At 44.8% G+C, this 26,937-nt stretch overlaps 1 protein-coding gene and 1 non-coding gene across 8 annotated transcripts in view; both read left to right on the forward strand.

Annotated features, from left to right (window-relative positions):
• Positions 1 to 26,937, forward strand: part of XPO6 (exportin 6) — a 103,174-nt gene that overhangs the window by 22,519 nt on the left and 53,718 nt on the right. For 4 of the 7 annotated variants that reach the window (XM_023246726.2, XM_023246727.2, XM_023246729.2 and 1 more), the window contains exons 2-6: positions 8,051 to 8,141; positions 11,407 to 11,519; positions 12,324 to 12,521; positions 17,546 to 17,705; positions 19,896 to 19,991. In XM_023246726.2, the coding sequence (XP_023102494.2) occupies positions 8,051 to 8,141; positions 11,407 to 11,519; positions 12,324 to 12,521; positions 17,546 to 17,705; positions 19,896 to 19,991 (658 nt within the window). The remainder of the gene's footprint in view (positions 1 to 8,050; positions 8,142 to 11,406; positions 11,520 to 12,323; positions 12,522 to 17,545; positions 17,706 to 19,895; positions 19,992 to 26,937) is intronic. The other 3 variants (XM_023246728.2, XM_023246732.2, XM_023246731.2) reach the window with 1 other exon arrangement.
• Positions 24,356 to 24,547, forward strand: LOC111558298. Its single transcript, XR_002739023.1, has one exon. It is a non-coding gene; the product is annotated as a U2 spliceosomal RNA (small nuclear RNA).

Here is a 26,937-nt window from a genome sequence, read left to right on the forward strand (position 1 = left end):
AAACTAAAAGTGATACTGTCTCCTTGTTCCTTTTTTTCTCCTGAATTCGGACTGTAAGACATTTGAGCACCAGTCCATGCTGGATGTGGTAGAAAATACAAATGTGTTAGGCAGAGTGTGTTCCCAGGCATTTTATGTTCTGCTTATGGAGAGGCCCACTACCTATGAAGTATTAGCAGTGACAGATGGGGCTTTCAGCCCTTTATTCCTGGCATTATGTTCACCGTGTGCTTTACACAGATTATTTAATCCTTAGAACGATCCCATGTGTTAGGTTCTCTTATCCCCAGTTGTGCACAAGAGGAAAAAAAGTGACAGATTAAATAACTAGGCCGAGGTTGAGGTGCATTTGGGCTCAAACCTGAGGAATGCAGTCTCGGAACCCGTGCGCTTGAATTGTGCCGTGCTGAACTGACCAGAGAACAGGGCCATGGGCAAAACTGTTGGTACTGATTGCAAGAGATAAAAACACGAGGTACACACAGCGAAGGGAGCCATGCTGTGAACTTTCATTTTGTAAGAAACGTCATGAAGATAGAGCTATGAATTGCAGACCCAGGAGCAGGTGCAGGATGGGAGGAGACACTTGCTGGGGAGACCATGCGTGCTCAAAATGGAGGGATGGCTTCCTGTGGTGAGTGATGGTGAGTCAGGCGTGCTTTCCTCCTTTCATCCTAGTAAACTCTGCGTTCTTCAAAACCCGAAACGCATGTTCTCTGTGAAGCCTTCCTTCTCTCCCTCAGACAGAGTTCGTTCCCTTGGGATCCGGAAGCCATTTATACATCTGTCACTACTGGATCTCGTAAACCATCCTATTCTACTTTTTTTTTTTTTATCATAGGCTCTCCCCTTCTCTCCCCCAGGCTACCTCCAGTCCCTTGAAGTCAGGGGGTCAGTCAGTCTTGTTCATCTTAGTCTTACCGATATTCATCTCCGGGGCTTAATGCAGAGTCAGTTACTTGGTGAGCATTGGGCCTATTTGTTTGTTGAATGAATGGCTGAGTTTCTCAGTCCAGATTCAGAGGCCCTTTAAAGCTAGATTTAGAATAATTGGGACAGAGAATCCATGTTTAGAAGAATTCATCTGGTGGTGAAGCACAGATTGGACTGGAATTGGGAGAGCCGACATCAAGGCAACCAGGGAAGAGAAATTATAGTAATCTAGGCAGGCGGGGATCAGGGCCTATAGAAGTGATGAGGGAAAAGGTGCAAATCTGAAAGACAGTGTAAAGCAAGAACCAGGTGGCTTGGTGATCTTAGAAGATACAAGGAAGAGTCAAAGATTTCAGATGATATGATCCTTCCCTTTTCAAGTTTTCCTTGTAGTTAGGCGATTATGGGTGTTGGTTGACTTTGTTGTTCCTTAATAAATGAGTCAGTAGTAGGTAGGTCTCTGAACCACTGAACCGTGAGCAGTGCAATAAAAGGAACAGATAAAGTCAGAGCAGGCACAGCTGAAAGCTCCTCCGCGCTGCAGATTTTTAACTCTTTGTGGAACAGAAAACTTAATTTTAGATAGATACATACACTCCGAGAGAGTTTTCTGAGCCAGGTTTATTTTCTCATCCTGCCTCAGGGTTTTAGTTTGCTACTGAGGTAAGCCGAGGAAGTCTTGGGGAAGTATACACAGGCTTTTGGGATTGTAATCCTTCATGCTGTCCCCCAACAGCTCTGAAAACATAGGTGATGGTTCCCAGCAATCCAGGAGTCTCCCACTCAGACCTGACCTTCAGGCCCCCAGTTGCTCTCAGTAGTTGTGCTGATAGAGGAAAAAACACAACTTTTAAACTCACTGGCTGAAAATAACAACCTGAATGCTAAAAATAAGTATGCCATTAAGTTTTTTAAATGGTGTATGTATACTTGCAGAAAAGTGCACAAATCCTAATGTGCATCCTGTGTGCTTAACACTCAGATCAAGAAAACAGAATGTTACCAGCATCTCAGAATCCCTCTTCCCCAGAGGTAACCACTGTTCTGATTATTTTGCTTGTTTTAAAAATTAACATACAACGAATAATGAAGAGTGTGTTTTGGCTTCTTTTTACTCAACGTTGTGTTTGTGAGATTCATCCATGTTGTTGCATGTGGCGATATTTATTCATTCTTATTGTCTTATAATATTTTCCTGCTGAATGAACCACAATTTATCCATTCCACTGGTGATACTTATTTGGGTTCTTTTGGCTTTTTTGGATATTATGAATAATGGTGCTGTGAACATTTGTGTACAGTTTTTTTGATACACGTGTACCAATTTCTGTTCGAGTTCTCAAGGAGTAGAATTGCAGGATCATAAAGGAAGCATGTGTTCACCTGCCAAGGGTTTTCTCTCTTAAAAAAGTATTTTAAATTCCAGTATTGTTAGTATACGGTGTTACATTCGTTTCAGGTGTACAATAGAGTGATTCGGCACTTCTGTGCGTCACCCGGTGCTCATTGTGACAGGTGACCCCTTCATCTCCGTCGCCTGTGTCTCCCAACTCCTCATGCACCTCCCTTCTGGTAATCAGGAGTTTGTTCTGTGTAATTAAGAGTCTTGTTTCTTGGTTCTTTTTTTCCTTTGCTCATTTTTGTTTGTTTCTTAACTTCCACATAGGAGCGAAATCATGTATTTTTCTCTGACTGACGTATTTCACTTGGCATCATACTCTCTGGCTCCATCCATGTCATTGCAAACGGCAAGATTTCTTTCTTTTTTATGGCTGAGTAATATTCCATACTCCTCCATACCGTTTTCCACAGTGGTTACACCAGTTTGCATTCCCACCAACAGTTCATGAGAGCTCCTCTTTCTCCGTATCCTCGCCAACATCCCTTGTTGCCTGAGTTGTTAATGTGAGCCATTCTGACAGGTGTGAGGTGGTATCTCATCGTGGTTTTGATTTGTGTTTCCCTGATGATGAGTGATGGTGAGCAGCTTTTCATGTGTTTGCTAGCCATCTCTGGCTTCTTGGGAGAAATGTTTGTTCATGTCTTCTGACCATTATTTGATTGGATTGTTTGTTTTTTGGGTGTTGAGTTGTATCAGTTCTTTATATATTTTGGATGCTAACCCTTTATTGGACATGTCACCTGCAAATTATCTTCTTCTGTTCCGCCGTTCAACCACTCTCTGAAGTGGTTGTGCCAGTGTATGCTTCACCGGCAGCAGTATGTGCATGTTCTAACTGCTCAACAGCCTTACCAACTCTTGTTCTTGTCCTTTTAACTTTAGCCGTTTTGGTAGATGCATAGTGCCGTCATGGTTTTAATTTGCATTTTCCTGACAACGGATGAGGTTGAGCACTTCTTTTCTGTATACGCTTAACATTTTTTATTTTTTATTTTTTATTTTAGAGAGAGTGCAAATGGGGGAGAGAGAGGCAGAGCGAGAGAAAGAGAGAATCTTAAGCAGGCTCCATGCTCGGTGTGGAGCCTGATGTGTGGCTCGATCCCGTGACCCTGGGATTATGACCTGGGTGAAATCAAGAGTAAGATGCTCAACTGACTGAGCCACCCAGGTGTCCCTGAATAGGCTTTTTGAATACCTTCTTAGAATTAACTGTTTGTCAAAAAGTTGAATCCTTTGTTTTTCCTTACTGATTTGTACTCTAAGTCTCTGTTGGAAATATCTTTTCCCATTTTGTGGCTTTCTTTTGCGTGCTCTTCCTTATGCCATTTGATGAATATTCTGATTTATCAATCTTTCCCTTTGTTTAGTGCTTTTATGTGTCCTTTTCAAGGAATTTTTCCCTACCCCAAAGTCATGAAGATGCTCTACGTTATCTTTTAGAAGCTTTATTGTTTTCTCTCTCACATTTTATATCTGTTGTCCAACTGTAATTGTTCTGTGTGAATGTGTCTTACTTGGTTTTAATTTAATCTTGTCTTTCCTTAGTTCTTCAAGATCCGGATCTTACATCCCAAGCACAAGCTGGGACGCAGTTGGGTGTATTGAGTCCTGAGTGTGCTTCGTAAGTTAGTCACTACAGGGCTTGAGTAGTCTTTGGGAATTGGAGCCTGCTCTTCCTACCACATCATGGCACGTGGGTTTTGTTTTATGTCCTTTGTTCCTTCATTACTGGAAAGTGAAGTCTGCACGGAATCTTACCACTTCCTTACTTGCCTTTAATCCCTAAACCCACAGCAATCTGGATTTTGACTTCATCCCCTCCTTGAAACATCTGGCAAAGGTTCCAGTAGCCTTCTCGCCAGTCGGGAGGAATTCGCCAGTATCCTTCGAGCTCTCTGCCGGTCTTGAACCTATCTTTTCTGTCTTTGCATCTCTGTTCTGTGTATATGACTTTGATCTCTTTTTTGTCTCCTGTAAACTTTTACATAGTTTCATTTTGAAATCCAGTTGGAAAAGCCTCATTAGAGATGTTTGGACAAAGCCCGTAAAGCCTGAGGACATGAATCTCCAGTTTCAAAGGAGGCCTACCACTTCAATTTTTTGTTTTGGTTTGTTTTCATTTGGTATTTAAGACCAAATAAAAATGGGGGCGCCTGGGTGGCGCAGTCGGTTAAGCGTCCGACTTCAGCCAGGTCACGATCTCGCGGTCCGTGAGTTCGAGCCCCGCGTCAGGCTCTGGGCTGATGGCTCAGAGCCTGGAGCCTGTTTCCGATTCTGTGTCTCCCTCTCTCTCTGCCCCTCCCCCGTTCATGCTCTGTCTCTCTCTGTCCCAAAAATAAATAAACGTTGGAAAAAAAAAAATTAAAAAAAAAAAAAGACCAAATAAAAATGATAGCGGCCATAACTATGAATTAGGTAATTCTTTAGAGTTTACATAGTAGCTTTACGTGGGTCATTGTGAGGTAGGTGTTAATATTGCTGTCGTAGAAGTGATTGAAAATGTAAACAGCATGCTATTTGTTTTTATTGGCAAGCTCCTGGTGATACTACTGGGTTAGGTTTTGGAGTTTCGTTTTTCGTGTAACCGTCACTCGGTGGGGAGCATCCATCCTGTGATCCATGTGGATGCTTTCATCTGTCCACTTTTCTGTTGGAAGGTTAGCTTGGGTTTGGGCAGTGAGGGTGGATGGGACCGGGAGTGGAGTTAAAGGTGCGTTCTTTGGAGAGATTGTCCTGAACTTGTCCCAGCAGCATTTAATACAAGGCTGGTAATTGTCAAGTTCACAAACTTGTCCCTGAAGAACCAGTACAAATTAGACCTTGGTGGTGGTTTGCCTCAATGTGCTGAGCTCGGGTGTTTTCTAGGATCTACCCTGAAATGATTCACTACAAGAAAAAGTTGTGGAGCAGGTGTGATTTGAAGATGTGTCCTTAATTTTCAAGGACCCATTTTGACTCCAGAGGAACTACTGATTTATTTTTAACTCAATAGATGACCTAAGTTCAACAGGTATCTGTTAATTTATGTTAAGTTTTGTTTTTTTGCCAGTAAGTTAAATGGTGAGATTTTCCTTTGATTCTTTCAGATCTTTCCCACAGACAGTTTTTATTTTTTTATTTATTTATTTATTAAAAAAAATTTTTTTTTTCAACGTTTATTTATTTTTGGGACAGAGAGAGACAGAGCATGAACGGGGGAGGGGCAGGGAGAGAGGGAGACACAGAATCGGAAACAGGCTCCAGGCTCTGAGCCATCAGCCCAGAGCCCGACGCGGGGCTCGAACTCACGGACCGCGAGATCGTGACCTGGCTGAAGTCGGATGCCCAACCGACTGCGCCACCCAGGCACCCCACACAGACTGTTTTTAAAACAACAAATTTTTTTTCTTTCACAAAACATTTTTAAGCTAGCTTGCTTGCTTGCTTGCTTGCTTGCTTGCTTGCTTATTTATTTATTTATTTATTTATTTATTTATTTATTTATTTATTTATTTATTTATTTATTTTGAGAGGGAGGAATCAGGGGAGAGGCAGAGAGGGGGAGAGAGTCCCAAGCCAGCTCTGCACTGTGAGCACAGAGTCTGATGCAGGGCTTGAACTCAGGAACCGTGAGATCTGTGACCTGAGCTGAAAACCAAGAGCCTGATGCTCAGCCGACTGAGCCACCCAGGTGCCCCAACAAATCTTTTTTTTTTTCCCCCCAAATCAAATGGGTATACCAAGTCGATTTATGAAACAGATCAAAGCATTCTTTTACTTACATCAATTCATTTTAGGAATTTGAATATTTAGCATTTACTTAGAAAGCGAGAACAGTGAGATGTTTCGATCAACACAAAAAGTTGAAAACCGGTTAAAAAGATTGTGGGCTATTTTAGTCTGACCTTCCGGTTATTTCTCCATTTGAAAAAAAAAGTGTGTGTAAATGTACGTACACACACACACACACACACATGTATTTAAGTAGGCTCCATGCCCAGTGTGGGGCTCAAACTCATGACTCCAAGATTAGGTCACGTGTTCTACCGATTGAGCCAGCCAGGCCCCTTAAAATACGTAGTTTTTAATAGCTTAATTTGCAGGGCCACCTGAGTGGCTCAGTTGGTTAAGTGGTTGACTCTTGGTTTTGGCTCAGGTCACAATATCATAGTTCATGAGTTCGAGCCCCGCATCGGGCTCTGTGCTCACAGCTCGGAGCCTGCTTCGGATGCTCTATCTCCTCTCTGCCCCTCCCCCCAAGTCGTGCTCGCTCGCACTCTCTCAAAAATAAATGTTAAAAAGAAAATAGCTTAATTTGCAATCCAAGGATATTTTTCAGTTGAACTGATGCATCGGTTTGAAAACAGAGTAAGAGGGGCCAATCCTGATCATAGCTGTAAACTTCAGACAAATCCCAAGTGCTATAACTATTGTACAGTAATTCCTCACTCAGCGTGCCATTATGACACATCACGCAGCCGTTCACGTATGACTGCGGCATGGGAGGGACAGCCGTGCCTGGCACTGCTTGAACGTGACCCCTGTGTGCTCTGTGGTGTGCTTGTGCATGCCAGTTGATGTGGACGGGCTGGTGTAAGCTTGACTCGGCCCCTGTAATTGGTACCAGGCCCAAGAAATGCCGGTGTTGCCACAGAGGTGGCCCCAGTTCCTCAGGGTCTTCAAAAGTCAGTTGCCAGGTGGAGGCCTCTGGTAACATTACAGATTGATTACATAACACATTTGAGTGTGGGCTTGCTTTAAAATGCAATTTTTATCTTTGACTCTTAACTGTGGGGACAGTGGAGAGGATATGGAGGAGGGAGGAGTGGGGAGACTAGAATGAAGAGATAAGAAATCAGAACTGCTCTTGGCTCTTGATGGTCTCTGGGTACGTAATGCCAGCGCAGATTCAGAAATGGTCTAGGAATGCTCGCCTTCCCGCAGATGGGCAAGTGGAGGAGGGCGGACCCAAACTCATTGCTGCAAACGATGCCCCTACATGAGTGGGAGAAGAGGGAGTGGGCTTGGAGCCCCAGACGGAAGAGGGAGACGGTGGGCTCTGGGGCTGAGAGCACCTCCCCTCTCATTCTCCACCTGAGCGGTTCTGCCCAGCGGTTGCCTGTCTGTGGGTCCGTGGCTGGGATGTGCTGATTGGGGGTTGCTGCTCAGTGTGTTTCCTAGCTGCCTTCGCCTTAGCCTCTGGTGGCTGCTCATTCGAGATGGACAGTTGTCAGAACGTGTGGCTCCTGAAGTGCCTTCAACAACAGCCCTCAGGAATCCATGCAGCAGTTTGATTGCAGTTGTTGTGAATCAAAATATGGCTAATTGTTTCGACTTGGGGCAAATGTATAGTTGACCGGAAGTCTGTAGGGAGCCCTGACCTTCTCCCTGGGTCTCTTCTGCCTATTCAGTCAGGGCCAGGGGCTGGTAATTTGCTTTCGATATACTTCCAGAATTAAATTTTGAGTCATTTGTTCCCTTTGCCTTAGCATAAATAATTGAAAATCGATTGCACGGTAGCATGGATATGTAGAATACACTCAGAATTTGGGTTTTGAGCCAGCTGGGAAATTCCCTTCAGTTTTTCTGAATCCCATGTATTTGAAGAATGTTGAAACGATGTTTGAGGAAGTAAATTACTATTGCTGTTGAATGTGACCTGGAGGGAACTGAGGAAAGTAGAACTGGAGACACAGTTACTGATTTTTTTTTTTTTTTCCTAAATACCTTTGTTAGGCCTCTGAAGAAGCCTCCCTCAGGGCATTGGAAAGTCTGATGACAGAATTCTTCCACGATTGTACAACCAACGAAAGAAAACGTGAGATAGGTAAGTGAAGTGCTGAGCGTCGCCAAGAGTCCTTTCAAACACACAAAGTGTGTGGTGAGGAGGAAGGAGTCGGTTGCCTGGGCTGGTCAGGCCTGCTTGTTTCCCCTTAAATTCTTGGCTCTTTTTTGGCTCTTGTTTTGCTGGTCGGTGGCGTCTGTAAATCAAGGGCTGTGGTTCACGGAGTCCGCCATAATCCACGGTGATGGGTTCTCTCTGGCCAAGTGTGGAAAACCCCTCCCGCCGCTCTCAATTTCAGCAAAGTTGAACTTCTGTCACAGAAGCCCGTGACTGTTACCTTAAGAAAACAGCTCCTAAAAGTGTCAGAACGACATGGTTTTGGTGTGTAGAAGTCCAATCCAAACCTTATCTGGTGCCTAGAGGTCCTTTATGTAACTGGTATTCCCTTGGGGGCTGCTGCTACATCTTTATCTCTATGATTGTCTCCCCCATTCTGCAAGTTGTGATGAATAAAGGCTTCAAACAACAGAGATGAAGATATAATTACCTTGGGTCTCCTGGGAACCTCAGCACCTTCTAGAATTTCCTTTTGAGTTTCATATTCATTTACATGAGCATTATCCATTGAAGCGCACTGTGAACTGTCAGATCTCTGCCTCAGAGACATGCTGCACTGTGGTCCTAGAGCACTCTTTTCCCCCCTCTGAGTCCTCACTTAACCCCTGAACTTGAAAATGGAAAATGTTTTCTTCTCTGTCCCAACCTAAAAGCTTTTCCCTCGGATGTTTGACTGCTGGGTAATAACTTTACATTCATTGTTTTCACCTCCAGGGAGGCCTTTTTGCGTGTCTCTAGGACTCTGGAGGCCCATTTCTCTGCCCCACTTGGCTTCTCTAAGTCATGTTGGCCAGTTGGGTGTTGTGGCTGATTTCTGCCTTTGGTCCAAGGTTTGACTAAGGTCTGGATTTCCAGGTGGCCAGTAGACCTTTGGCTGCAGCCCTTTTTCTCTCGCTTTCTTTGAGCATCATATCAGCTTCTGGTAGTTGAACTTCTTACTTTTACTTTTTTTTTCTTAATGCTTATTTATCCTTGAGAGACAGTGTGAGTGGGGGAGGGACAGAGAGAGAAAGAGAGGGAGACACAGAATCTGAAGCAGGCTCCAGGCTCTGAGCTGTCAGCACAGAGCCCGACGTGGGGCTCAAACTCACGAACCGTGAGATCATGACCTGAGCCACAGTTGGACACATAACCAACTAAGCCTCCCAGGCGCCCCTTTACTCTTCTACTTTTAAACTTGGTGCTCTCTTTTGGGCCTGCCCCGTATATGCCTGTCTTTTCTGACGGAGTGTCTATAGAGAACCAGAGCTTTCATAAACAAGGGATCGTTGTTAGTTTTATGCTGCCAAAGTACCTTATACTTAACAGTAAAAATACAACTGGTGATTTTTACCAAAGCAGGTGAAGGATCTTTCTCTTACATCAATCTGCTATATCCCAACACTAATATCTTTGAAGTCCTATTTTTTTAGCTTATAATTGAAGTGGTTTTGGTCTTTCTCTCAATTAAAACAATTTTTCTTTAAAAGTATTTATTTATTTTGAGGAGGGGAGGGGCAGAGAGAGAGGGAGAAAGAGAATCCCAAACAGGCTCCACACTGTCAGCACGGAACCCGATGCAGGGCTCGAACTCACACACTGTGAGATCGTGACCCGAGCTGAAGTCAAGGGTTGGACCCTTAACTGACTGAGCCACCCAGGCACCCTGGGTTTTCTCTCAGTTTTTGGTTTGCCAAGCAAATATTGCTCACCTTCAGTGTTCATGAATTTAAAGTGGAACCTCTTAACTAAACTTGTATTCTAATCTGATTTTAAAATAGCTTTAAATAACCAGATACTACAAATGTCTAATTTAAACACAGGCTAAGGAGAGTCTCCAGGGGTTTGGTTCTATATGGTGGGTGTGTCTCAGTTGGCTTCTCTTTGTACCTAGTCTTTGGAGCTTTGTTTGAGTGTGTGGGCTGGAACCGCGTGCTTCCTTTTCCATAGTTTAGGCTAAACTAACTTTCCTGGCGAGGTGGCGGAAAGGAGGCGCGTTATTAGTACTCTAGAGGTACAGCTGTTAGCAGGGAACCTCAAGGGACAGTCTGGTCATTTTCACAGTGGAGGAAGCCGAAGCATCAAAGAGGAGCAGTGATCCCTCGGAATCAGACTCCATGAGTGAGCAGCACAGTCTCCAGCCCAGCGTTCCTCATTTCTAGCCAGAGCTTGTTCTTTCCAGTTTGACTCCTGCTCTGGGATTCATACAAGCTTTTACTTAACCATAAGGCTGCTACAGTGAGGTCTTCTGCTAGCAGAGCAGTGATCTTAGGGTCCTTCCTGCTTTTCCAGGGGCTTCCTAGAATCTCTGGGGGTTGTTTGCCTTTTATTCATCCTTTTACTCTTCAAAATTTTTCTATTTTTAAACTTCCTTTTTAACCTTTTAAATTTATGTTTATTTTGATTTAAAAATTTTTTTACCCCCTTTGTTTTGTATTTCATGCCCTGTGTAGCAGGTCAAGATGACTAAGGGGCAGTGTGTTCGGAAACGTGGTGACAGACTTTCAGTGCTTGCTGTCTTGGGCTTCTGGCTGGTGGTACCAGCAGCCTCAGGAGGGGGAAAACCGTTTCTAACTGATTTGATGTGGACAGGGCTGCTCGTGGTAACTCCCATGATTGCTCCTCTTACTTACAGACCGTTTTTCATGTGGTAGTTTAGAATGAAACCAAACGAATACCAAATACAGAGAATTAGCCATCTGTAATTCTCTTGCATTTTTTTCCTGGCCTGTGTTTATAAGGTTAGCCTTAATGTTTTCTTGTCCCGCTTCTTTAGCCATCATTTTGTGTGTGTTTGTGTGAACACTGTTGAGTCCTGAGGAAATACACATGGCCTGTAACCCAGAGGAAACAGGTTAACAATTAGCCTTCGTTTATAAGGTAAAATGATACTTTGATCACTGTCTGCCCACACTTTAGGCTAAGTAAGAACTTTATCATTGAAAGTTTCTCTGCCTCAATTAGTGCCCTTAGGCTATTGGATTGTAGATGGCTGAACACATTGTCCATGTTCATTGTCACCTCAGAGTCAGAAAAATGTTGTACAGTCTGTCCTTTCTATCTCCAAGACGCAGCTGGATTTTGCTATTGTTTTGGGGGCCATTCAGTTATATGGAGAGATGTGTGTTTAAAAACCTGATGAGACAGCCCAGCCATGTGTTAATTTCATGTCTTTTTCATAGCCTTCTTTGTTGCTATTTAACTTTTTCAGAGGAGCTTCTTGATAACTTTGCCCAGCAAATAGGAGCCTGGAGACTCTGCCTGTACTTCCTCTCCAGCACCAGGAATGACTATGTCATGATGTACAGTTTAACGGTGTTTGAGGTGAGTTGTCAGATGCCTTTATACTGTTCTGAAAAGTCTTTTGTAGTCACGACGCCAGGTCATTGGCACTTGACTTTAGCTTTGAGGTGCAGCTGACAGGGAAACAGCAGTAGCTCAGCTCAGGGACTTCCTCCCACACGCCGCCCCCGTCAAGATGTCTGGCTTCTGGGGCACCTTTCCATCTTCAACCCAGAAAGGTGAGGCAGGGCTGGTTTGGTAACGTGTAACTTTGCCTTCCACGTCATCATTTAAAAGAGAAAGGTAATGAAAGAGAAACAGTTTGGGAGGAGAGGTGATACCCATAATGCTGTTACCCAGCCAGAAACATTTTCATTTATTTTAACTCTTGCAAATTTTGTCTTCCTGTGTATATCTTTTCTTTTTAACCTAATTATAATCACGTTGCTCATGCCTCTTTGTATTCTGCTCCCCCCCCCCCCATTTAGCCTTTAAATTATATTCCTATATAAGTGGTTATACCATTATTCACCAAGTGGTCCTCCTGTTGTTGAACATTAAAGTTGTTTTCTTCATTTTTTGGTGGCCATCAGAGACAGTGGTGTAATAGAAAGTTTTTGCACATGCAGCCTTTTGTTTCTGTGAAGTTATTTAGTGGCTCTTTCGAGGATGGGATTGTTGTATTATAGGGTTTGAATATTCCTAGTACTCTTATTGCTAAATTGCCCTAAGCCTTTGTTTAAAAGCAGGGTCTTTTGTTTGAGATGATGTAGCTAACCGTTGGATGAAAGCCGGTTATTGTTGTGTACAGATGGTTCACTTAGAAGACGTGTATTTGTTTTTCAGAATCTGATCAATAAAATGTGGCTTGGGGTCCCATCTCAAGATAAGATGGAAATCCGTAGCTGCCTGCCCAAACTCCTTTTGGCTCACCACAAAACCTTACCTTACTTTATCCGGAACAAGCTCTGCAAAGTTATTGTTGATATTGGCCGTCAAGATTGGCCCATGTTCTACCATGACTTTTTTACGAACATTTTACAGGTAAGGATATACCTAAGGAAACTTCATCTCATAAACTGTTTGTTTGTAGAAGTGATTATTTCTTTGTCTTGAGGGGGAGTTTTCAGATTAGCATTTTGGAACTGCGGTAGTGAGGTCATCGTAGGACAAATTATCCACTTCGTGTTCTTGAGACATGTACCTTTGTGCTTGTTGAACGGGGACGGGGGCGGGGGGGGGGGGTGGATAACCCAGTCGCTTTGTTAACCTCATGGGAAATTTTGTTCAGCAAAGATCTGAAAGCCTGTTAGGTCCTGTGCCAGGTGTTGGGGTGCATGGCTGAGGCCTTTGATGGTTACGCTTTAGTAAGAAGATGGCTGTGCAAACGATCGTCCGACACTGTGGAAGTGTGTGTGGCGTGCAACGGTGGCATACAGCCTGCAGACCCCAGAAGCTGAGGTGTCCTCAGTGTTGTTGGGTGAGGCGGTGGGGTGCTGGAGTAAGAGACCAGATTGATGGGCTGGGGCCAGGCTGGGAAGGGCCCTGCTCTTGCAGGGGGCTTCAATTTGTAACCTATAGTCCTTCCGTGGGAGCTAATGAAAAGTGTGTAGAAGGGGGGAAGACAGGGCCACATTTTCGTGTTGGAGCCACAACTCTGGAACATTATGGGGTGTGGATCGAAGAGGGGCGAGGCTGGACCCCTGACGCTGCTGTTGGAAAGATAGGAGCTACCGTGAGGACCTGGCCCCTGGGCCTCTCTGGCAGGTGGAGGCGGGGCACTTAGGAGACCTAGTCAGGAGGCTGTGGTTAGTGACTGGGTGGTGGAGGTGAGGCAAGGGCGGGATCTGGAATACCTTCCCGGTTTCTGGCTCAGATAGCAGATTCTCCAGGCCAGGGGTGAAGGAAGAGGAAATGAGTTGGGGTGGAAGATGGGGAATTCAATTTGGCAGAAAAGGCACTTAATATTTGTGCCCTCCTTCTTTACCTGAGACATTGGGAGCTGTGGATCTGGGGCTCGGGAAGGTGGTCGGGGCGCAGGTCAGGATTTGGAAGTCATCAGGGCAAAAGGTGGGACCCAAAAGCCAAGCGGGAGATGCCGTTGTTCATTTGAATCCTATGCGGAAGTTGGAAACACTTTCATATTATTGAGGTAGTCACGGGTATACAGGAAATGGGCATTAGGTATCGTTTATAGAATAAAATTCTTTGAAAGTTAGTGTCTCGGTGACTGTAGGCTCAGGATTTTCTAACATTCTGTCTGCTCTTGTTACAAAGAATTAGAAACTAATTCTTTCTTAGCAACTAAGAAAAAATAGAGCATCCTTATTGCTTCTCTCAGACTGCCTCAAAGTGATACAGAAATTCTTCATTCAGTATTGTTTTGTGTAGTGACTCCATTTATCTAAAGGTTTATTGGGTTGATTCTGCAAAGGAGATTCGTGCATTTACTCAGTAAGTTGTTTGTTGAATACCAGCCGTGCGCTAACTAAACGTGTGGGGAGATGGTAATGAAACAAAACAATGGCTCTGCCTTCTGGAGCTTATAATCTCAAGGAGGAGACATCCGTAAACAATAAACAAATAGACTTATAGGTGCTTCTGAGTGTTATGAAGAAAATTAAATCCAAGGCAAGGAGAAAGAGCGTCGGGGGTGTTGTCTAGACGGCGTGATGAGAAGGCTTTTTTTGAGGAGCAGCCATTCGAGTAGAAGCCTGAGTGGAAGTGATGGAGTGAGCCATGTGGGTATCTAGGGGAACAGTGTTGGAGGGAGAGGGAATAGTAGGTGCAAGGACCCTGAAGAATGGCAAGGAGGCCGGCGGGCCCGAAGGGGTAGGACACGAGGGGAGAGGTTTTGCTGGCTCTCTGTGGTATATTTGCCTTCACTCCAAGTTGAGGACAGTTGTGGTCACTCTCCACGGCCTCCCTGGAGGGAGACTGCGTTCCTGGGTCGGTTAGTGGCAGGTCCCGTGAGAAGCAGCAGTGGACTGTGAGCCGGAGGCCCCCGGTCCTGCCGGTAGCAGTCGGGGGAGCCGTGTTCCCACCCGGCTGGGATCACTCCTTTCGATGGAGAACAGATTTCCTCTCAACCCTTGAAATATGATTAATGGTAACAAATGACCGTCTGGAAGAGCGTTTTTTAGGCGAAGTGCTCAGGGAGGTTTAGAAAGGCTAGTTGTTGCCCTCTGTTCTCTACCACTTCCCTCTTTGCACCCCTTCAAAAATGACTCCGTTTACTTTGGAACGCCCCACAGCGGAAAGAGCAGCGAAGGGGGCAAGCGGGTGTGGGGTCTGCGTCTGTTGTCACAAATCATCTCTGGGTTTCGCCGCTCCTTCTGCTTCCGGGAGCCTCCTTTTCCTTCTCTGTAAAACGAGAGGATTGGAGTAAGTGATCTCTCAAATCCTTCCACTTGTAGGAACGCTCTGCGTCTTCTCATTTATCCGTACGAAGCAGTCAGTGGCGTGAAAGCCAGGTCAGGAATAATGGTGCTCCGCTGCAGACGTGTCTGGTAGTGGTAATAAAGTAAGCTTTTCTTCAGGTAGAGAGCTGCCCAGTTCTGGAACCATCCTCACCATCCTCCGATCCTTTGAATAAGCCATCTCTAAGAGGTTTTTTTCGGGCTCAGTTCCCTCACGGTCCGCTTGCTGTCTGGGGTGCATCGTTGTTTTGTGGTTGTGGTTTTGTTTTTTAACTGACAGTTTGGTGGACCTCTATGCAGTTCATGCCATCGTTGTGGTGACCAACGTACCAGGCAGAGAGGAGTTGATTTGGGGCCCCAGCGGGATACTTGGAGTTCTCTGTGCTGGCTTTGCCCTTTCTAGGCCACTGGAAAAGGAAATAGCTGAAGTTGAAACTGACCTCTGTTGCCCCCACTCTGCCCTTCGCCTCCCACCCATACACTAGGCCAAATATCACAGCTTTGTAGAGTCTGTTCTTCAGATTCCTGAAATCTCCTGAGCTCAACCTGTGGTCACATTGTGCCTGGCACCAGGTAATTAAGGGGTAAGCAGCATAGGAAAAAAATTACCATTTCTTTTCTGGTTGGGTGGTGTAATAAAAATCATTGAGCCTTTTCAGAAGCTCACACTAAGTGCCTGAACTTGAGGGGGGAAAAAAGGATCTGAACTTGATCTTCAACCTAAAAGTGCTTATTTTCTGTTAAAGTAAATTGCAGAGAATTACCAATGTTACAAGATTAAATTATATATGTGAAGATGGTCGAGAGAAATGCTAGTTTACAAACAAGCTTTTTGGACACAGAGCTGGTGAGAAGAAAAATATTTGATCAGGCTGTTTTTTTTTTTTTTTTTTTAATGTTTATTTTTGAGACAGAGAGAGAGAGCATGAACAGGGGAGGGTCAGAGAAAGAGGGAGACACCGAATCCGAAACAGGCTCCAGGCTCTGAGCGGTCAGCACAGAGCCCGACATGGGGCTCGAACCCACGGACCGCGAGATCATGACCTGAGCCGAAGTCAGACGCTTAACTGACTGAGCCACCCGGGCACCCCTGATCAGGCTGTTCTTTCAGGAAAGAATAACTTTCGTTTTCAGTTGGCTTTTTGCCTGTCTCCCCTTTTTCCAAATGATGAGAGAAGGGAGGGCTTTGGATACATTTTCCATAGCGTAGGATTTTTTTCCCTATGGGAGCACAGAGCATCTCACACCTACAGGAAAAATTTACTGCCAAATTGGAAGAGTCGGTAATACGAAGCATTCCCAGCCGAGAGAGTAAGAATGAGGGCTGTGGGGGAAAATAGACACAGAAAGAGGTAGAGGAGAAAGACGGGAGTGAAAGAGGGGGAAGTAATGGGAATCTTTAAAGTACAGATTGATAACCCACAGGCCTCCGGATGGGAAGAGATGCTTATGAAGGGCCAGTAAAGAAAAGTTGCTTCAGGGATTTCCTGTTCCTCCTGCTGCGTTTTCTTTTACGTTGTTAGAAGTAGCCCAAACTTGGACAAAAAGAAGAGAAAACTTGTGGAGGCTGTATCTGAAGTTTCAGTGTCCAAGATAATTGATTTAATAAGAGCAGTTTCAGCATGCCCTTTATTGCCACTTGTCTTACATCACGCTGCTCCCAACGACAGTTGAATTTATCCTCAGTTCCCTGAATTTCCTGCTCTTTGGGATGAGCTTTGCCTTAGTCTTCGGAGGGGAGAGCTGTTTGCAAGGGAAAGGCAGGTGCCCTGTATTGCTTGAAGCGGAGAAGGTGGGTTCTATCCTGTCCGGCTGCAGTTCCTGGTGCCCTCCTCTTCTCTGATTTTTGTGGACTGAATAAATAAACAACTTAATTTGTATCCGAGAATGAGTGATTTTTAAAGTTCATTGTGATCAAAGAAGATGGTCAAGTGTTCCTTCAATTGTGTACGTACTCTTGTATAGATTGTAGCATAGAACTGCACAGAATTTTCGTGGCAGCTTGCTTTTACCATTTCTGGAAACTAAAAAGTAAATTGAATTAGTGAGTAACACTGAATTTTTGAGAAATTGACTAGAGAGACATAAATAGTGTTAATGCTGTTGAAAGTGTACTTTTCTTTCTGTCTCTTAAGGTGACTAGTACAGTGTAGTGGATATTGTAGGTGGTAGAAAAATAACTCAAATCTCTGTGTAGGTATTTGCAAAATTATAACCGTAGCCCTCATTATGCATGTTTCTGTTATGCCACGTGTTTAATCTTGAACTTGCATGGAGCATGCAAAGCTTAGAAACGTAACATTGATTTAACCCCTGAATGTTGAAAAGATAACACACATTTCCTTGTTGCTAATACACGAATCTGGGCAAAGGGACCAGGGCTTTGTTGGGAATCTGGACATGTAGAAAAATTGTCGTGTTAGGTGTAAAAGAGCATTGTGTTCATGGTTCGAGTTTTGTCTTTAGAATAAAACGAGAACGTACTTTGAATCAGTAAAAAACGTACAGAAATGCACTCTGAAGCAGTGATTTATGCGGCCCGTTCCTGTGAAATTAAACGCATGGAGGGACTCACGGGTTTAATGTTTCGTGGTCCTCCTCGTCCTTCCATCGGCTGGACAGTCTGCTCAGAACTTCTTCTTCCTGCAGTTGATCCAGTCCCCCGTGACAACCCCCCTCGGGCTGATCATGTTGAAGACGACTTCAGAAGAGCTGGCTTGTCCCCGTGAGGACCTCAGCGTGGCTCGGAAGGAGGAGCTGCGGAAGCTGCTGCTGGACCAGGTGCAGACTGTGCTCGGGCTGCTGACAGGTGAGCCGTTCGGTGGAGGCAAGGGACACTGGCGGTGGCGCTCTGAACTTTTGAGCAGTTTTGCTTGTGACTGTGGCCGAGTTGAAAAACAAAGAATGTGGTGGTGGCGTGTGCCGTCAGCACTGAGCCCCGTGTCCAGCACATGGTAGGACCTCCCCAGATGCTCGTAACCTACTTGTTTTTACTGTCTTTATGAATCAGTCCTCACTGTCACTGTCATTAATGAGGTAGAGATCAGGTCATGGGAATGTGATTGAAATGCCAAGCGCTGCATTCTCAGTAAGGTGGGTGGCGAGCACTTCATGTAAAATAATTTGAATATAAGATCAGGAGAAGTTGGAGGAGGAGGGATGGGGAAATTTCAAAATCCGCTCAGGGAGGTGAGACCAGATGTGGCATCCGCACCCCGTGCGCCTGGTCGTGGTTGTAAGTAGCATTTTGCTCGTCATCTTGTCTGTTTTATCAGAGCCTCGTAACCGTGTGTGAGGAGTAAGAATAAACAGAAAGCAAAAGCAAACCGCACAACGAGACAGGAAGGCGGGACGAGGGTGGAGCACGCTGGCTCGCCAGGGCCCTGCCGCTTGCTTGTACGAGGAGCAGGTGCAGCCCTAGTCTCGGGGCCCTTGAGGCGCCGGGGGCCCGCTTGCTGCTTGAAGGAATGCTGCAGCGCAAAAAAAAAAAAAAAAAAAGAAAAAAAAAAGAAAAAAAAAAGAAAAAAACAGTTTTTATCTGCAGCTCCTCTGCCCAGACTTCCTCTCGGATCTCTAGGAACTTGCTTCTTTTGTCTGTGTTACAAAAGTGCTGGGCATGCAGTGGTCACTTAAAATCGGTTGAGAATGCCCGATCAAAAGTAAACTTGTCGTTTGCCCCGTGTCCTTCCCCACGTCCCTAGGGGAGACCCACACCTCAGAGCATTTGTTCATTCAGAGCACGTTCAGTGATGCCCCCAACTAGATGTTATATTTCTGTAGTTAAGAATCATGTCTGATATCTCTGTGTCCTGCCGTGAAGACGTTAAAATTTTTTCAGTTGGGGTTAATTCACGTAGCGTCAAGTCCACCATCTGACGGTGTCACAACTCGGTTTTTAATACATTCACAAGGTTGTGCAACGATCACGCGATCTAATTCCAGAACACTTTCATTACTGCCCTTTCCCCCTCCAACCCCTGGCAACCACTAATCTGTTCATCTCTATGGATTTTCCTATTTGGCCTTTTCGTTTAAAAAAAAAAAAAATCATACACTATGTGGCCTTCTTAGTGGGACACTTCAAAGCCCATCCATGTTATAATATTAAATGTTTTGAAAACACCGTACTTTCAAAAGCTTTTACAGCTGATCATCTTATGCAGTAGGTTCCATAAAGAGGTCCAGAGAGGAATAAAACACAGTCCCTGTCTCTAATGAGGGGTACTTGAGTTGGGGAGAAAGACAGCTAAAGCCAGTGTGTTAAGAGTTTATGGGGCGCCTGGGTGGAGCAGTCGGTTAAGCGTCCGACTTCAGCCAGGTCATGATCTCGCGGTCTGTGAGTTCGAGCCCCGCGTCGGGCTCTGGGCTGATGGCTCAGAGCCTGGAGCCTGTTTCCGATTCTGTGTCTCCCTCTCTCTCTGCCCCTCCCCTGTTCATGCTCTGTCTCTCTCTGTCCCAAAAATAAATAAATGTTGAAAAAAATTAAAAAAAAAAAAAAGTTTAGTAGAGGTGTGTTTTACTCACAGGCAGAACTGAGCAGACGAGACTTCCTGGGGACGATGGCGGCTGGGTGGAGCTCTGAGGGATGGACAGGCAGCAGCCTGGTAGAAAGGTCCAGCTTGGGTTGGCAGGAGGAGAGCAGGTCAGAAGTTGGTGTGGAAGGAGTAGCACCCCGTTGAGCGGGTGCAGCCTTTGTATGGAGGTGGGGGTGGGGCCAGGTGGGAGAGCAGAGGCCTGAGGGAAGCCATGTTCCATGGGTGGGTGGCGCTGTTGGCTGGGGGAGGGGCGGAGGAGAAGCAGTGGCAGGTTTGTGGGGGAAGATGAATTGAGTTTAGGACATCCAGGTGGTGGTGCCAGGAGTGTCTAGTTGGACCTATGGTGGGGAGAGGGAGGTTTAAATACTGACGTTTGATCGAAGGGATCAGATCTGTTTTTAAATCTGACTTTCATAGGTTAGACTTCATTTCTCTCTTAAACTCCATTTCTCCTTCCTCGCTAGGTATCTTGGAGACTGTCTGGGACAAGCACAGTGTCACTGCTGCCACCCCACCACCATCCCCGACCTCAGGAGAAAGTGGTACGGTCTGCCCACCACGTATGCTGTTCCTCTTTTTATTTTATTTTTTTTATTTTTTATTTTTTTTCAACATTTATTTATTTTTGGGACAGAGAGAGACAGAGCATGAACGGGGGAGGGGCAGAGAGAGAGGGAGACACAGAATCGGAAACAGGCTCCAGGCTCTGAGCCATCAGCCCAGAGCCCGACGCGGGGCTCGAACTCACATTGTTCCTCTTTTTAAATGCACTTGGGGGGCTCGATGGGGTAGCGATTGCTTATCTAGGCCAGATACAGATGCTGATTTTTCCTTCATCACTTTTTGGCCTCTCTGCCCACGTTTTCTGAGTAGGTAGCTCTACTTGGTTCTTTGTAAGTACTTGTACTTCCTTAATGTAACATTTTGAACAACATACATTGTTTCTTCCTTACCCATCAGAAAAATGGCACCTTTGATGTTCTGTCATCTACTTCCGTTCCCTTCAGTTTATAACTGTGTTGTCCCTCCTGGTTTGTTTTTTGCTTTTTCTCAGATTTCATGGCTGTATTGCTCATGCTCACGTTGTCATGAGCCCGTGGGCCTGAAAGGTCTGCTTTGCAGTTATGCAGGGGTCAAGGTCCGAGGAGCTGGTTGGCTTCCTGAAGCCAGGGGGTGGAGGTGGGGGGGATGGGTGGGGGGGGCGGCACGACACACGGGAGAAGAGGATGTGGAATGCTTTCTTCCCTTCGGGGCTCGGGGAAGATGGGGCCAGTGTGCAGTAATCACATCACCATCAACTTAGATCAGTTCAGAATAATGTGATAAAGCATGGCTATATTTACAGTGTCATTAAGTGGTTTACTGGAGGCTGATTATCCACAGTTACATTAATCAATCTTTCAGAAGTGAGTGCAGTTCGCCTAAAAATGGCTACTTCAAGGATAGAAAGAGGAAATTGTGTCTGAGCAGAAACTTTTCGTTTCTGAATGCTTGTGTTTACACTAAGTGATCACAGGTGCTTTTCAAGTAGAGTCCATCCTGTGAATTGCATATTGTTGCTTCCTCTGCTGTAAAGGTTGGTTGGTATGGCTGAGGGGAAATATTTCTCCATCTTTCTCCTTTACCCCAGGAAATGGGCTGTTGAAATCAGACACCTCTAAGCCCGAGCTGTTTCATGTAGCCTGTTATTGTTAGTATGTGGAAGCTGAAATTCTCGCAGAGCTGAAAATACAGCATGACGTTTTGAGGACTGCTCATAGTCTACCAATTTATTCCAAATTCCATTTGTCATACTTGGATTAAAAACTGTTAGCCACTTGTCAGACTTCTTAGATGAAACACTATTACAGAGCTTTAGAGTGTTTTAAAAGCCAACAGGGATTTGAACTTTATTTGTACTTGGTGGCAGACTTTCATTTTCAACGTGGATATTTGAGATGACTTAGCAGATTTAAATTTTGCAATACGTGATGATTAAAGGAAAAACTGCAAATGAGGCAGAGCCTTGCTTTCATGAGGGTACACTTTGGAATCTCTTGCAGGTTAGCTGATCTTAGAATATGTCATTTCGTTTAAATAGTAGCTTGCAAAGATTAGTTCTGTTGAATTGGATTTGGTTTTAGGTGGTTGAATACTGGCTTAGCATCCAGTTTCAGTTAGCAGTTTACTCTAGTAAAACTTGTTTTTCTGAGATCATTTTCCAATGCCAAAAGTGGTATGTTTTAGTTGGCTTTGTTCAGCTACATGTTCTGAGCGAACTCAGTTTATGCTTTGATAGACTTATTTTCCTGGAGGCCAGGTTGGGGAATATCAGATAATACAAATCAAAAATATATTCTTGCCTCTTTTCTGTGTTGCCTAAGTTTTGTTTATGAGGTTAGGTAAAATACAGTATGAACCAACTTGACATTTCCATATAAACAAAACCTAAAAATGTAGTGTGTATTTCTTGAGAATTGCCTCTTAGACAGTATTAAGACATTTTTGAAGTCTTGAATTTTAGTATTTGGGAAAGAACAAAACAAATGGAAACTGTTTGGAGCCTGGGAAGTTAAGCAAGCTGGTATACTTCCCCTTAAAAAAAAAAAAAATAGGGGGCACCTGGGTGGTCCGGTCAGTTGAACGTCCAACTTCAGCTTAGGACACGATCTCACAGTTTGTGAGTTTGAGCCCCGTGTTGGGCTCGCTGCTGGCGGCACAGAGCCTGCTCTGGATTCTCTGTCCCTCTCCTGCTCATGTTCTCTTGCTCTCTCTCTCTCTCTCAAAAATAAAACATTAAAAAAAATACAGGATTGCATGTTCATTTGACATGCCTTTTTCTCTGACAGTTGCAAGTGAAGCTGTTGGATCTTGTTCCATTATTTGGATGATGCTGAGGATTTAATTAACATTTATTTTGATGGTTTTGCTCAACTGCCTTTGTGCACTTAAGACACCAAGTTAAGCAGTAAAATTTCTAAAAAGTTGTTGAGCTTTATTGACCTAATAAACTTGCTGTTAGGGACAAAAATTATTCTGAGCAACCTTAGAGCCCAGTGAGTAAAGCAGATAATTCCTATACCCACCCCACCCAACCTTTATTTAATCGGCAATCCCTGCCGGAATCCCCGAATCCCTCCGCGGTGGGGAGTTTTTTTCCCCCCCGCATACTTTCTGGTAACATCGTTTTTGTCTGATCATTTTCAAAGAACAAAGCCCGCGGACGAGTCCCTGCGGTGGCTACTCTGGCAGTCTGGAGATAGAAAAAGCTTTGAAGGGTGCTTGTGGTCTGCTTCTCAGAATAGTTCCTCAAATTGTTGCCTTATCTTTGAAACTTGCCTCATTACACCAGAATCCTGTGAAGTAGATGACGGTTTCATCTCTCGTTTACGAACGAGGAAACTGGGGCTCATGGGGGAAATCACGTCACCAGTAAGTGGTGGAGCAGGGGCGGCCTCGGCGCACGGTCTTCGGCCGAAGTTTGCCTTCTCGGCCGCTCACCCCACATCTCTCTGCCTCCCCCTCCCCCTGGTTCAGAGCCCCGGGGCTACCCCGCATCTGCTGGGCGCATCTGCTGGGCGCCTTCCCGGACTGCAGCCGTCCTGGGCTGTGAGAGGAGCAGGAGAGGAGGAGCAGTGCTCTGAGGACGGAACGTGACCGTGCCCTCCACACGCTGGGGCTGCGGCTTCCTGCTGCGCCCGGGCAGCCTCAGCCCTCCTGCTTTCAGAGCCTCTGCTCGTCCTCCCCTCTCTTTGCCTGGACAGATGGGGTGGGGGAAGCGGGGAACAAAATGAAATGGTGTAAATACTGCAGCTCCGAGTTAGCTTTCACTGTCCTGCAATAAAACTTGAGACCGTACCTTTCATCGGCGTGATGTGTACTGTCCAGTGTGGGTCTGTGCGGATACCAGTGATGGCAAGAGTCCAGGGTGCAGGTACCTTAGAGAGCTCAGATGGTGGGGACCAGTTTACGCCTTCCTGTTTTCTCCCACACTTTGCAGATTGCAGATCTTTGTGCACTTGGAAATCTTGTCACGTGTTCCCTTATAAGCTGCTTAGAGGAAGATGTCTCTCGGGAGGGTCACTCAACTCCTGTGATCTCATTTTCTTAGCCTAAGGGCTCCTTGACTGGAATTTCTCTCCATTTCGCTGGACTGAGGCTGCAGTGAGATCCCTGGTTCTCAGTAGGGAGTGATTTTGCCCTGCAGGGGATATCTGGCTGGCAACATGAGAAGTATTTTGGCTAGCGTAAGAGAGGAGAGGGTACTGCTGGCATCTGATGAGTGGAAGCCAGGGGTGTTGCTAGATATCCTATGACGCGCAGAACAATAACGAATTATCCAGCCCCGAATGTCAGTAGTGCCGAGGTCGAGAAACCCTGGATTAGAAAACGTAGAACTGAATAGAAAACACGACATTTAAAGAAATAAAAAAGTGAAAAAGCCCAGGGGATCTTTGCATGAAGCCTGACCTGTCTGGGTTACTTCCAAGTGAGTAAATGCACCAGAGTCGTCCAGGCACCTCTCGGCAGGGATGCACATTGCTGCCAGAGCCTGGCCTGATTCAGAGAAGCCGGTCGTTCACAGGCTCTACAACCAAGATGTTACCCTGTTGCATAGGTGGCTTGTCAGGCTCTCTGAAGTTTGCATTGGAAATGCAGCATGAAGCAGTGTCTGTTCTGTGGTAATTCCTTCCCCTTTGTTTAAAATACAATTTTTGAGGGGCTGCTGGGTGGCTCAGGTCACGATCTTGTGGTTTGTGGGTTTGAGCCCCTCATTGATCGGGCTCTGTGCTGACAGTACATGTCCTCTGTCTCCCTCTCTGCCTCTCCCCTGCTTGCTCTATCAACAACAACAACAGCAACAAAAATTAAAAAAAATACAGTTTTTGAAAAGCTCTTTGTAGTCTACTAAAATACTTTGAAATATTTAAAGTCGAATAAAATCATCACTTCTCAGCCTTTTGGCTAAGATCAAGTGTAGTATCTGTTTGTATCAGTTTAAAGTTGAATAAAATCATTTTCATTGAGAACAACCTTAAAAGATTCTTGTTTTGAGGGGCAAAAATCATAGGTCATCTTACACACTTAAAGAATTTTGCATAATCCCATTCAGCATTTGCCCTTGGGTTTATGTCTTTCTACAGTTGTGGCCCTGGTGCGCACGCTCTTTTAATTAGGACTTTAGAGCATACGTATTTTCCTGTATTTGAATATTAGCTTTCTTATCGCTTTGCCTGGCTGCCTGATCCTTCCAGTGGGTCTGCTTTCTGGGAAGGAGCATAGGCTTAGGGGCCAGACCTGGGTTTCCGTTTCAGCTGTACTTCTTAGGAGCTGAGGAACACGGGGCAAACACTTAATCTATCTGGGTCTTATTCTAACAGTTTTGTAAATGCAGATAATAATATCTACCTTAGAGCTGTGGGCATGAAATGAGAATATGTATGTAAAGTGCTTAATGCAGCACTAAGCAAATAATAACACATTAAATGGTGGCTGTTCTTACATAATTATTGTTGTTGTTTTGCTTTTTCCCCCTTTGGCAATCCTCGTCTGGAAAAATTCTTCTGAGCTAAAGCGTAGAGAGACAACTTTTTTGTTTTGCTTTCGTTTTTAAAGCCAGGATTTATTTCTAATTAAAAATGCTCAAGAGATTTAAAAGGTCCAAGGGCCCAAAGATGTCCAGGTCTAATAGAACATAGATGGTATCTGTTGGTTAAGTGTCCATTTGATCCCGGTTAATTATTTGCCCCATTAATCCTTCTAGTTGGGTGGTGGTGGTTTCCCCTAACACCAACATCTTTCATAAATGGCCCCAGTCCATGAATGACGAGAAGAGTGACACCAGAAACAGCTACTATCTTTGAAAGAGAGAAAGTTGAACATATGACTCAGGTGGACAGCCACCACAACAATTCCAGAAATCAACCTTATTAATCCAGCAACAAACTGAAATATGCCCAGATTGTACTTGAACATCCTTCTTGCGTTCTTCTTTGAAACCAGGTCCTCTGATGATCAGTGTGGGCAGCTGAGATCATGATGAGTCTTACCTAGTACTAAATGCAGCTCTTTCAGAGCAGAGACCACTGAACACCCTACCAGATAAAATGCCAGGGGACAGATTTTTAATCTGCCTGTTTTTGAATAGGCTCCCTGCCCAAGGTGGGGCTTGATTGAGCTCACGACCCTGAGATCAAAAGAGTTGCATGCTCCACCGACTGAGCCAGCGAGGTGCCCCGCTTGTTAATCTACTTTTAACAGTAGAAATTAAACCCCTTATTAATAAATCACAAAATCCTCATGTTACTGGCAGAGGAGATGAGGCCGAGAAAGATTAATCCGTTCGTATTCATTCAACATTAGTATTAAAGTAGCAGTTTTCAGTAGGTCTGGGGGTCCCTGGAAGTCCCCCAAGCCCTTTCAGGCGTCCCAAAGATCAAATACATGTTCATAAAAATACTGTGACATTTTTTTTAAGTGTTTATTTTTGAGAGAGAGAGTGCAAGTGGAGGAGGTGCAGAAAGAGAGGGAATCAGAGGCCCTGCACTGACAACAGAGAGCTCGACGCAGGGCTCGAACTCACGAACTGTGAGATCCAGACCTGAGCTGAAGTCACACGCTCCAGCGCCTGAGCTACCCGGGCACCCCGTGTTGTTTGTCATTTTTACGCATGCTCTCATGAGTATACTGGATAGAACTCAATCAGATCCCACATTGCAGTTAACCTTTAAGAAATTTAAAGTGAAAGTTTAATACTGGAGAATAGCTGCAGTTACCCAGAAAGGCTGCCGAAGAGCTGCTTTCTTTCTCAATTGTGTATCTCTGTGAAGCTGTTTTTTTCATATACTTCAGTGAAAATAGCATATTGCAACAGATTGAAGCAGATGAGAGAGTCTAGCGATCTTTTTTTAAGCCAGACAGACATTAGAGAGATTTCCAAAAATGTACAAACGGTGCTACTCTTCTCACTTATTTTTTGATGGCAAAGTACACTTTATCACTTAAAAATATTTTATGCTAACATGTAATGGGTTTAATATTATTAAATGAATATTTAAAATACAGTCTTTGAAAACGTCAGTTTTAAATTCTATGTGATGAATATCCATAGAAATAACCCGCATAAAAGTTATTTGGCATCCTCAATAATTTTTTCTTTTAATGTTTATTTATTTATTTATTTAAAAAAAATTAAAAAAGAATTTAATGTTTATCTTCTTTGAGAGAGAGAGAGAGAGTGAGCAGGGGAGGGGAAGAGAGAGAGGGAGATAGAGAATCTGAAGCAGGCTCCAGGCTCTGAGCTGTTAGTGCAGAGCCTGATGAGGGGCTCGAACTCACAGACTGCAAGATCATGACCTGAGCTATAAAGTTGGACGCTTAACCAACTGAGGCACCCCGGTGCCCCTGTTTGTTTTTGAGAGAGTGGGGGCCGGGGGAGGGGGAGGGACAGAGGATCCAAAGCGGGCTCTGTGTGGAGAGCAGAGACCCTGATGCGGGGCTTGAACTCCCGAACTACAAGGTCATGAC

Source organism: Felis catus, chromosome E3 (genome assembly GCF_018350175.1).
Source record: "Felis catus isolate Fca126 chromosome E3, F.catus_Fca126_mat1.0, whole genome shotgun sequence".
NCBI lineage: Eukaryota > Metazoa > Chordata > Mammalia > Carnivora > Felidae > Felis > Felis catus.